The sequence below is a fragment of the Salmo salar genome, chromosome 25, assembly GCF_965601325.2.
Source record: "Salmo salar chromosome 25, fSalSal1, whole genome shotgun sequence".
Lineage (NCBI taxonomy): Eukaryota > Metazoa > Chordata > Actinopteri > Salmoniformes > Salmonidae > Salmo > Salmo salar.
Window position 1 is genome coordinate 49,074,453 of NC_138315.1, and position 13,270 is coordinate 49,087,722.

Genomic DNA, 13,270 nt, shown 5'->3' on the forward strand with positions numbered 1-13,270 from the left:
TGTCTACGCTGACGCATGACTTACTCACCCAGCCACTACCCTGAATTCTCTCCTCTCAGAGTGTATAGATACAGAGAATATCCAACCAAGAGAGCTCAGGTGAAATTACAGTTTTTTTTCATGTTTTTTCTCTCCAGTTGTGCACACTTTGTCTGGCAATGAATGGGAAAAGGGTGCTTACGAAGGATTATACTATGTTCTCTTGTATCCCCTTAACAGACCAGAGAAAACACCAGATCTCTGATGTTTTTAATATCTTTACTCATCATCTCTCTCTCCAGAACACATCTGTAATGGCATATTAATGACTACATATGGATCCTGTTCTTCATCCTACTGAGAGTGGGAAAAATGTATTTTATATATATATATATATATATATATATATATATATATATATATATATATTGTTTCTGAAAGATACTACAATGAAAGCGAGACAATTCCTGTATTAAATAGGTTGCAATAGTAATTTTGTTGTGTGTGTGAGTGAGTGGGGGTGGGCATGTTTTGTATCAACCCCCAAAAAATGTAAATTAATAATAATCCACATAATAATTCACATTTCCTGTTGCTGCAGGATTATTTGTCTGCTGTAAAAAAAAAAAAACTGGTTTGAATTAAGATCCTGCTGTTACTGTGCTTCATACCTGCATCCTGCCTCGGCCCAGCACTGGTGGAGACATGTGGGAAGGGCATACTTAACACCACAAGATGTCTCTTCACTGGATGACTGTCAAATCCCATAGCATTACAGTTGATGAGGATAATTGTACGCTGCCCAAACATCAACACGACAAGTAGAGGAAATAGAGCAGAGAGACTAAGGCTCAGGGCTTTGGTACCAGGCACTCCACTGTCAATATATACTGGGCCTGCAGTAATGACAGTCAATATATACTGGGCCTGCAGTAATGACAGTCAATATATACTGGGCCTGCAGTAATGACAGTCAATATATACTGGGCCTGCAGTAATGACAGTCAATATATACTGGGCCTGCAGTAATGACAGTCAATATATACTGGGTCTGCAGTAATGCCAGTCAATATATACTGGGCCTGCAGTAATGACAGTCAATATATTCTGGGCCTGCAGTAATTACAGTCAATATATACTGGGCCTGCAGTAATGACAGTCAATATATACTGGGTCTGCAGTAATGCCAGTCAATATATACTGGGCCTGCAGTAATGACAGTCAATATATTCTGGGTCTGCAGTAATTACAGTCAATATATACTGGGTCTGCAGTAATTACAGTCAATATACACTGGGTCTGCAGTAATGACAGTCAATATACACTGGGTCTGCAGTAATGACAGTCAATATACACTGGGCCTGCAGTAATGACAGTCAATATGTACTGGGCCTGCAGTAATGACAGTGAATATATACTAGGTCTGCAGTAATGACAGTCAATATATACTGGGCCTGCAGTAATGACAGTCAATATATACTGGGCCTGCAGTAATGACAGTCAATATATACTGGGCCTGCAGTAATGACAGTCAATATATACTGGGCCTGCAGTAATGACAGTCAATATATACTGGGTCTGCAGTAATGACAGTCAATATACACTGGGTCTGCAGTAATTACAGTCAATATATACTGGGTCTGCAGTAATTACAGTCATTATATACTGGGCCTGCAGTAATGACAGTAAATATATACTGGGTCTGCAGTAATGACAGTCAATATACACAGGGTCTGCAGTAATTACAGTCAATATATACTGGGTCTGCAGTAATTACAGTCATTATATACTGTGTCTGCAGTAATTACAGTCAATATATACTGGGCCTGCAGTAATGACAGTCAATATATACTGGGTCTGCAGTAATTACAGTCATTATATACTGGGCCTGCAGTAATGACAGTAAATATATACTGGGCCTGCAGTAATGACAGTAAATATACACAGGGTCTGCAGTAATTACAGTCAATATATACTGGGTCTGCAGTAATTACAGTCATTATATACTGGGTCTGCAGTAATTACAGTCATTATATACTGGGCCTGCAGTAATGACAGTAAATATATACTGGGCCTGCAGTAATGACAGTAAATATATACTGGGCCTGCAGTAATGACAGTCACAGTGGCAGTGCACTCCCCTCTCTCGTGTTGATTCAGAAGGGCTGTCTCTCTCTTTCTCTCGTTCTCTCTACCCCCCTCAATCTCTCCCTCTCTCTGGAGAAAAACCTGTTTTTGACAAACAAATTTCCCAACATCCTCTGGTCCCCGAGCCAGTCAAGCTGAGTAGAATCATGGTAATTCACACTCACTCTGCTTAGCTTTTTGTTGCCCCACACACACACACAACACACAACACAACACACGTCTATCTCCGCACGCCGTCGTCAACAGACAATAAAACAGTAGGCTGCTGGCCTGAACCAGTGAGATTAAATTAGACTGATGAACTCATTAGAAAATAATGTGCTAATAAGGAAACACACAAGCCTGAGAAGGTATAGGGAATCAGGGAGCGACAGCTCAAACACTGAGCATTATAGAGACCAGGAAACAGTACGAATAATATCATGTCAACAGGGATCGACAGCTCAAACACTGAGCATTAAAGAGACCAAGAAACAGTACGAATAATATCATGTCAACAGGGAGCGACTGCTCAAACACTGAGCTATATGGGTCCCAAGAAACAAAGAGATCTGTTGAATCTGCCAATTAATCTTGATGATTGTACAGTCGTCTAAAATAAAGCACTAAATAAACTTCAGTTATGGCTGCTAGAATCCTGACTAGAACCAAAAAATGTGATCATATTACTCCAGTGCTAGCCTCTCTACACTGGCTTCCTGTTAAGGCAAGGGCTGATTTCAAGGTTTTACTGCTAACCTACAAAGCATTACATGGGCTTGCTCCTACCTATCTTTCCGATTTGGTCCTGCCGTACATACCTACACGTACGCTACGGTCACAAGATGCAGGCCTCCTAATTGTCTCTAGAATTTCTAAGCAAACAGCTGGAGGCAGGGCTTTCTCCTATAGAGCTCCATTTTTATGGAATGGTCTGCCTACCCATGTGAGAGACGCAGACTCGGTCTCAACCTTTAAGTCTCTATTGAAGACTCATCTCTTCAGTAGGTCCTATGATTGAGTGTAGTCTGGCCCAGGAGTGTGAAGGTGAACGGAAAGGCTCTGGAGCAACGAACCGCCCTTGCTGTCTCTGCCTGGCCGGTTCCCCTCTCTCCACTGGGATTCTCTGCCTCTAACCCCATTACAGGGGCTGAGTCATTGGCTTATTGGTGCTCTTCCATGCCGTCCCTAGGAGGGGTGCGTCACTTGAGTGGGTTGAGTCACTGACGTGGTTTTCCTGTCTGGGTTGGCGCCCCCCCTTGGGTTGTGCCGTGGCGGAGAGCTTTGTGGGCTATACTCGCCCTAGTCTCAGGATGGTAAGTTGGTGGTTGAAGATATCGCTCTCGTGGTGTGGGGGCTGTGCTTTGGCAAAGTGGGTGTGGTTATATCCTGCCTGTTTGGACCTGTCTGGGGATATCATCGGATGGGTCCACAGTGTCTCCTGACCCCTCCAGTATTTATGCTGCAGTAGTTTATGTGTCAGGGGGCTAGGGTCAGTCTGTTATATCTGGAGTATTTCTCCTGTCTTATCCGGTGTGCTGTGTGAATTTAAGTATGCTCTCTAACTCTCTCTCTCTTTCTCTCTCTCAGAGGACCTGAGCCCTAGGACCATGCCTCAGGACTACCAGGCATGATGACTCCTTGCTGTCCCCAGTCCACCTGGCCGTGCTGCTGCTCCAGTTTCAACTGTTCTGCCTGCAGCTATGGAACCCTGACCTGTTCACCGGACGTGCTACTTGTCCCAGACCTGCTGTTTTCAACTCTCTAGAGACAGCAGGAGCGGTAGAGATACTCTCAATGATCGGCTATGAAAAGCCAACTGACATTTACTCCTGAGATGCTGACCTGTTGCACCCTTGACAACTACTGTGATTATTATTATTTGACCATGCTGGTCATTTATGAACATTTGAACATCTTGGCCATGTTCTGTTATAATCTCCACCCGGCACAGCCAGAAGAGGACTGGCCACCCCTCATAGCCTGGTTCCTCTCTAGGTTTCTTCCTAGGTTCTGGCCTTTCTAGGGAGTTTTTCCTAGCCACCGTGCTTCTACATCTGCATTGCTTGCTGTTTGGGGTTTTAGGCTGGGTTTCTGTACAGCACTTTGAGATATCAGCTGATGTAAGAAGGGCTATATAAATACATTTGATTTGATATGGAGACCAGTAAACACTATGAATAATATCATGTCAACATTTTGAATAATTTTTCCAACTCTTTTATTTTAGAGTTTCTTTTTTATACATTTTGGACACTTTTGTCTTGTGAAATATGAGCAGCAGCAGGAGAAGTTCTGAGGTAGGTAGGAAGGAGACCCTGTCGTTTTAAAGAAGCATGTTCCCTCCCACCGAGCTTCCTGCTTTCCTACCGAGCTTCCTGCTTCCCACCAGGATCCCTGCTTTCCCACCAGGCTTCCGGCTTTCCCACCAGGCTGCCTACTTTCCCACCAGGCTTCCGGCTTTCCCACCAGGCTGCCTGGTTTCCCACCAGGCTTCCGGCTTTCCCACCAGGCTGCCTACTTTCCCACCAGGCTTCCGGCTTTCCCACCAGGCTGCCTGGTTTCCCACCAGGCTTCCGGCTTTCCCACCAGGCTTCCAGCTTTCCCACCAGGCTTCCGGCTTTCCCACCAGGCTGCCTACTTTCCCACCAGGCTTCCGGCTTTCCCACCAGGCTTCCAGCTTTCCCACCAGGCTTCCGGCTTTCCCACCAGGCTGCCTACTTTCCCACCAGGCTTCCGGCTTTCCCACCAGGCTGCCTGGTTTCCCACCAGGCTTCCGGCTTTCCCACCAGGCTTCCAGCTTTCCCACCAGGCTGCCTGGTTTCCCACCAGGCTCCCGGCTTTTTCCATTGATTTGAGGCACTGCTTTTCTTATCCTCGTTTTCTTACACATATTCTAAATGTAAGGCCTGGTACTAAGCCCTGGAGGTAAAGACCCAGACATCAGCATTATGGGTAGTAGAGGGTGTCCTGGCCCCGTCATGGAAGCTGTGAATAAAGTACAGCAGGCATATTTGCTATACAGATGTGGGATCTTAATTTGATCACCCTTTTTTGTAGCAGGAAATGTATTATGGTGTAATATATCCCTTTCCTGACAGCACTGCAGCTCTATTGAGATTAATGGAATGTGCCTAAATTAATTTAGGATCACAAGTGTCTCACCGCTCAGTCAGTACTCAGGAGGGAGATAGAAACACCCACTCAGTCAGTACTCAGGAGGGAGATAGAAACACCCACTCAGTCAGTACTCTGGAGGGAGATAGAAACACCCGCTCAGTCAGTACTCAGGAGGGAGATAGAAACACCCGCTCAGTCAGTACTCAGGAGGGAGATAGAAACACCCACTCAGTCAGTACTCAGGAGGGAGATAGAAACACCCACTCAGTCAGTACTCAGGAGGGAGATAGAAACACCCACTCAGTCAGTACTCACGAGGGAGATAGAAACACCCACTCAGTCAGTACTCAGGAGGGAGATAGAAACACCCACTCAGTCAGTACTCACGAGGGAGATAGAAACACCCACTCACTCGGGAGGGAGATAGAAACACCATATAATGAGTCTCTTGGCGCAAGCTTACGGTCTTACAGGAAAAGAGTAATCCACAGAAAATATTAATAAGTTGTTTGTAATTGTGTGTGTGCCCACTTACTGTGTGATTGTGTACTGAGCTGAAAGTCTGTTTAATCACTTCTACTCCACCTTAATTTTAGTCAAGCCTGAAAGTCCATATGGTAAATGTCATGAAAATAAAAATTCAAATTTAATACCTGTGCAAGGTCTTACTTAGTTCCACCAAATGAACACAGACACACACACACACACACACACACACACACACACACACACACACACACACACACACACACACACACACACACACACACACACACACCACACACACACACACACACACACACACACACACACACACACAGGCGCCTCACAACCTACTCGAGCATGTCTGAGAGGAGGGAAAAACAAATCTCTTACTCCTCTGCCGTTAGTTTGCATTAGAGAGGTCGTTGATGCTTTCCCCGTGAAGGAGCACAGGAGGAGAACTGAGAGGAAGAAGCACTTCAGCTCAATCAAACAACACAAGCTTCGATGGCTCTCCAGTGTAATATTTTGATGAGGATGGAACATGCTTGTTCAAATTTTATTGAACTACTCTTCACAACCCACTCAACACATACTCCACAGTGAGGGTGTATGTGCCTCTGCATGTTAAGTAGTCATAGCTATTGCATGACCACGATCTAACGCCGCCGTCATGGCAACGTGAGCGAAGTTAGGTTACCAACCTTCAACTAGGATTAGTTGACAAATGACATGACGTGGCAGTGTAAGAGGTTTTAGAACAGAACGACATTACATGGCAGTGTAAGAGGTTTTAGGATAGAACGACATGACGTGGCAGTGTAAGAGGTTTTAGGATGGAACGACATTACATGGCAGTGTAAGAGGTTTTAGGATAGAACGACATGACGTGGCAGTGTAAGAGGTTTTAGGATGGAACGACATGACGTGGCAGTGTAAGAGGTTTTAGGATGGAATGACATGACATCATCAACGCTTTGAACTCAACGCTGTCATACAGTAATCATCCTCATTATGGTAATCATTGACAGTTGATCATTTGCGTATATTCGATGATTTAACTCACAATTCTATGGCCTTGTTCCACATGATGACGTATCCAGACAGAACGAAGGATTCGACGTTGACGATGTGTGTGTTGCCACGCTCTGTGCCCACGTACAGCCATTTACTCTGGAAGGGGAGGTGGCAAAACGTGATCCTGAAGCGAAAACAAAGAAGAATCAGCAGTTGATACATGATCAAATACGATACAATGTGTTTGATTTGGTTGGGAGTGTGTTTGTGTGTGTGTGTGTGTGTGTGTGTGTGTGTGTGTGTGTGTGTGTGTGTGTGTGTGTGTGTGTGTGTGTGTGTGCGTGTGTGTTTCTTCCCACTTGCATAGTAGGTGTATCTACGTGACTTTCTGCACTGTTGTCCATACATGTATAATCTAGCCGTGTAATCAATGTTTTACCTCAGATAACAACCGCCCCAATAATTATCCTGCTCTCAAATACACAGTATAAATGTACATTTTCCACAATTATACCGTAATTATGTTTGGGCTAACTGTCTGTAGATTATAGATTTACATTGCTTTGCACTGTTTTGATTAGCTCTGTTTTCCCCTGCATCCTTACAAAAGAAGGTGCTACCTAGAACCATAAAGGGTTATTCAGTTGTCCCCGTAGGAGAACCCTATGGTTCTACGTGGAACCCTTTCACCAGCAAAAGGTTCTACCTGAAACCAAAAAAGGTTTTTCCTATGCGGACAAACAAAACATGTTTTTTTCTTCTCCCCCCTAAGAGTGTAGACATTGCCCAGGTTTTGTAATATCATCCCCACACATCACTCCACATCTCCTGTCAGTCAGCGCCTGGTCTCTATGGTGATGACAGTCACTGCCTGGTCTCTATGGTGATGACAGGAATAAGGTGATGGTGATGACAGCCATCAATAAGTCATGTATCATGACCCTGACACAAACAGCAGCTAATCACCACTGGCCGATGTCCCAAGAGGCAGCCTTCCCTGGGATAGAAAATGCCGTGCACCTTCTGTTCTTCTGCCTGGTGTTATCTCCTCTTTCCTTCCCTCCCTCTCTCCCCAACTCACCCCTCTTTATCTCACTGAACTCTGGAGCCCAGGGCCCACTAACGGGGTTTTCAGGCAAAAGCACAGATAGGTTTGTCAAAAAAATAAAAAAATAAACAGTTGAAAGCAATTACCACAGCAACAGCTGCAAGCTCTTTTTGTTGTTGTTTATCTCTCACACCGCAGTGTGTTTGCTAATTATTCCCTTCCATTTCAGTAATAAGAGACAGTACTGGCTCCATTTCCACCTGTCATTTTCTCAAGTGAAAGCATCAAAGTATGCACTCAAATGGGAGGCATGTACGAGGGTACTTTACTCACACGTAAAGTTATCCGTAATACGCTACGTTGACTGTGTAATTATTAGGTGATCAATAAACACTCAACAGCGAGGCAAGCTCTGTGTTTATGTGACGTAGTATATTCAGAGGTAAGATGTGTGGCGGTGGCGTCCCCGTGTAGTCATTCAGTCAGCATTAGCATCCATCATGTTTATAAGCAGCTTTAACTATATAAAGATCAACACTACTTCTCTCCTGTCTCTCCTGGAGAGAGCATCAGCGGGACATTTTTCCCCAACCACCCCACCTCCACTACCCCTGTGAGATACAGGATTATAATATAGGAGACAAATGAGATGGAAGACAATTCAATAAGGATTTGGACCTGGTGGGGGAGAATGGTAAATCAGGAGAGGTAGGAGAGGATATCTGTGTGAGACAATGGGGGAAGATTATATTTGACTTCGTAATTTCCCGAGTTTTGCTACTAGAAGAGTATCAGCCACATCATCTAGAGAGGAAAGTTACATGAGGTTGCACGTCACAACGACATATGTAAGTATCCTGTTTATTTTTGACCTAATGAGATCTAACAACAATATCTGGAGAAAAAAAAAATGGATAAGGGATATTTACAAAAATCAAATTCGGTGTTCCTCAAGGTTAAATTGTTGCACCTTTTATGTTTCGCCTTGTGTTTCTCTGATTGTCACACAAAATGTAATTTATTTCTAAAATAATGAATAAAACCCCAAGAGCCATAATCAAAGCAAAGTTTAACACTCCCAACTGATGGAACTGGCTAAGCCTTGAAATCAAAGCACTTGGCTGTGGGAGAAACGTGACTATGTCCCCACTCAGGCAATCAACTATTAGGAGGCAACCATTTCAGACAGCCCTGTTAGATACTCATGGGGGTGCCCAGACCTCATCTCTCATTTACAATCTATTTGCATAAATTTTAATTTAACTGGAAATCAAGAACTTCAGGAGCGACAGCAGAGACAGAAACAAGGCGGGGGGTAGGGGGGATAAAGAGAAGGTTTGCACAGGTCTCGGAGCGTGACCGTGTGATGGTGTGAAAGTCAAAAGGTTTTGTTTGACTCAGACAGCTTGACGAGGCGCCGTCAACACGGCTCATAATTATCAATTAAATCAGGAGGAGACGTGAGTTGAACTGACCGCCAGCTGGCTGGGCAGCCGAGGAGCTGCTATTTGGGAAAGTAATTAAGTCACTAGATAGAGATCGATGGAACATGTTGTTTCTCAATCTTGGTCACACGCCTCGTGACCTTCCCATCTGTTTCTTTGACAGCTTCAGTTTCCCCACTGAGAGGAGATTAGGAGGCCATTTTGGATGAATAGCCACTCTATAAAACATTGGTAGATTGTAAATAAGAATTTGTTCCTAACTGATTTGCATAGTTAAATAAAAGTTAAATTAAAAACATATTTTTTTTTTTTACAATTTGCAAGTAGAAAGTGAAACAGGGATACAGGCTGGGTGTGTAAAAGTGGATTTCGCTTATCGCAGTTATCCCAGAGGAAGAGCTGTGATACACCACAGTTATCCCAGAGGAAGAGCCGTGATACACCACAGTTATCCCAGAGGAGGAGCCGTGATACACCACAGTTATCCCAGAGGAAGAGCCGTGATACACCACAGTTATCCCAGAGGAAGAGCCGTGATACACCACAGTTATCCCAGAGGAAGAGCCGTGATTCACCACAGTTATCCCAGAGGAAGAGCCGTGATACACCACAGTTATCCCAGAGGAAGAGCCGTGATACACCACAGTTATCCCAGAGGAAGAGCCGTGATACACCACAGTTATCCCAGAGGAAGAGCTGTGATACACCACAGTTATCCCAGAGGAAGAGCCGTGATTCACCACAGTTATCCCAGAGGAAGAGCCGTGATACACCACAGTTATCCCAGAGGAAGAGCCGTGATACACCACAGTTATCCCAGAGGAAGAGCCGTGATACACCACAGTTATCCCAGAGGAAGAGCCGTGATACACCACAGTTATCCCAGAGGAAGAGCCGTGATACACCACAGTTATCCCAGAGGAAGAGCCGTGATACACCACAGTTATCCCAGAGGAGGAGCCGTGATACACCACAGTTATCCCAGAGGAAGAGCCGTGAAACACCACAGTTATCCCAGAGGAAGAGCCGTGATACACCACAGTTATCCCAGAGGAGGAGCCGTGATACACCACAGTTATCCCAGAGGAAGAGCCGTGATACACCACAGTTATCCCAGAGGAAGAGCCGTGATACACCACAGTTATCCCAGAGGAAGAGCCGTGATACACCACAGTTATCCCAGAGGAAGAGCCGTGATACACCACAGTTATCCCAGAGGAAGAGCCGTGATACACCACAGTTATCCCAGAGGAAGAGCCGTGATACACCACAGTTATCCCAGAGGAAGAGCCGTGATACACCACAGTTATCCCAGAGGAAGAGCCGTGATACACCACAGTTATCCCAGAGGAAGAGCCGTGATACACCACAGTTATCCCAGAGGAAGAGCCGTGATACACCACAGTTATCCCAGAGGAGGAGCCGTGATACACCACAGTTATCCCAGAGGAAGAGCCGTGAAACACCACAGTTATCCCAGAGGAAGAGCCGTGATACACCACAGTTATCCCAGAGGAGGAGCCGTGATACACCACAGTTATCCCAGAGGAAGAGCCGTGATACACCACAGTTATCCCAGAGGAAGAGCCGTGATACACCACAGTTATCCCAGAGGAAGAGCCGTGATACACCACAGTTATCCCAGAAGGGGAAGACGGGAAAATAGAACATTTAAGTAACTCTGACACCTGTGAATTCAGCTAAAATACATTTTGTCTTTTGTCTCCTCCGTGTGTGTGTGTGTGTGTGTGTGTGTGTGTGTGTGTGTGTGTGTGTGTGTGTGTGTGTGTGGTGTGTGTGTGTGTGTGTGTGTGTGTGTGTGTGTGTGTGTTCTGTATAATCCACACACTTGTATCATGGTAAAACAGATTATGTCATCATAAGTAAAACCTGCTGAATGTAAAAAACGCACTTTGTTAGTGATTTTACATGGAATAGACGTGAAAAGACATTCAATAAGCGTACTCACTCTCCACACACTCAGACACATTCACTGGCGAACCTTCATAAAAGCCCTCTGTCTGAGCGAAACGCTTTAATCCATGTGCATTAAGAGAGCAAAATACTATATCTCTCTCCGAGAAATCTATTTCCCCTTTAGTCAGGTCAATGGTATGATATTCTAATTGGCTCTTGAGATGCCTGGAATTCAATTTCTCAGCCAGGCACCGAGAAGCACAGAGAAGGGTGAGAAGCACAGAGAATTATCAGGTTGCAATTCAGCCAGGCACCGAGAAGCACAGAGAATAACCAGGTTGCAATTCAGCCAGGCACCGAGAAGCACAGAGAATAAACAGGTTGTAATTGGTGGTCATTCAACCGAGACTGCTCTTCTCTGTGTCACGGAGGCTCTCCGCACTGCTAAAGCTAACTCTCTCTCCTCTGCTCTCATCCTTCTAGACCTATCTGCTGCCTTTGATACTGTGAACCATCTGATCCTCCTCTCCACCCTCTCCGAGTTGGGCATCTCCGGCGCGGCTCACTCTTGAATTGCGTCCTACCTGACAGGTCGCTCCTACCAGGTGGCGTGGCGAGAATCTGTCTCCGCACCACGGGCTCTCACCACTGGTGTCCCCCAGGGCTCTGTTCTAGGCCCTCTCCTATTCTCGCTATACACCAAGTCACTTGGCTCTGTCATATCCTCACATGGTCTCTCCTATCATTGCTACGCAGACGACACACAACTAATCTTCTCCTTTCCCCCTTCTGATAACCAGGTGGCAAATCGCATCTCTGCATGTCTGGCAGACATATCAGTGTGGATGAAGGATCACCATCTCAAGCTGAACCTCGGCAAGACGGAGCTGCTCTTCCTCCCGGGGAATGACTGCCCGTTCCATGATCTCGCCATCACGGTTGACAACTCCATTGTGTCCTCCTCCCAGAGTGCTAAGAACCTTGGCGTGACCCTGGACAACACCCTGTCGTTCTCCACTAACATCAAGGCGGTGACCCGATCCTGTAGGTTCATGCTATACAACATTCGCAGAGTACGACCCTGCCTCACACAGGAAGCGGCGCAGGTCCTAATTCAGGCACTTGTCATCTCCCGTCTGGATTACTGCAACTCGCTGTTGGCGGGGCTCCCTGCCTGCGCCATTAAACCCCTACAACTCATCCAGAACGCCGCAGCCCGTCTGGTGTTCAACCTTCTCAAGTTCTCTCACATCACCCCGCTCCTCCGCACACTCCACTGACTTCCAGTTGAAGCTCGCATCTGCTACAAAACTATGGTGCTTGCCTACGGAGCTGTGAGGGGAACGGCACCTCCGTACCTTCAGGCTCTGATCAGTCCCTACACCCAAAGAAGGGCGCTGCGTTCATCCACCTCTGGCCTGCTGGACCCCCTACCTCTGAGGAAGCACAGTTCCCGCTCAGCCCAGTCAAAACGGTTCGCTGCTCTGGCACCCCAATGGTGGAACAAGCTCCCTCACGACGCCAGGACAGCAGAGTCAATCACCACCTTCCGGAGACACCTGAAACCCCACCTCTTTAAGGAATACCTGGGATAGGATTAAGTAATCATTCTAACCCCCCCACCCAAAAAATATATAGATGTACTATTGTAAAGTGGTTGTTCCGCTGGATATCATAGGTGAATGCACCAATTTGTAAGTCGCTCTGGATAAGAGCGTCTGCTAAATGACGTAAATGTAATGTAAATGTAATTCAGCCAGACACTGAGTAGTACAGAGAATAACCAGGTTGTATTCAGCCAGGCACTGAGAAGTACAGAGAATAACCAGGTTGTTATTTAGCCAGGCACTGAGAAGCACAGAGAATAACCAGGTTGTTATTCAGCCAGGCACTGAGAAGCACAGAGAATAACCAGGTTGTATTCAGCCAGGCACTGAGAAGCACAGAGAATAACCAGGTTGTTATTCAGCCAGGCACTGAGAAGCACAGAGAATAACCAGGTTGTTATTTTGCCAGGCACTGAGAAGCACAGAGAATAACCAGGTTGTTATTCAGCCAGGCACTGAGAAGCACAGAGAATAACCAGGTTGTTATTCAGCCAGGCACTGAGAAGCACAGAGAATAACCAGGTTGT

The 13,270-nt window shown here is 45.8% G+C and overlaps 1 protein-coding gene across 1 annotated transcript in view; it reads right to left on the reverse strand.

Moving 5' to 3' along the window:
- LOC106586892 (syntaxin-binding protein 5-like) overlaps positions 1 to 13,270 on the reverse strand; it is a 196,981-nt gene that overhangs the window by 123,762 nt on the left and 59,949 nt on the right. The window contains exon 4 of the mRNA XM_082969242.1: positions 6,776 to 6,910. Coding sequence (XP_082825368.1) covers positions 6,776 to 6,910 — 135 coding nt within the window. The remainder of the gene's footprint in view (positions 1 to 6,775; positions 6,911 to 13,270) is intronic.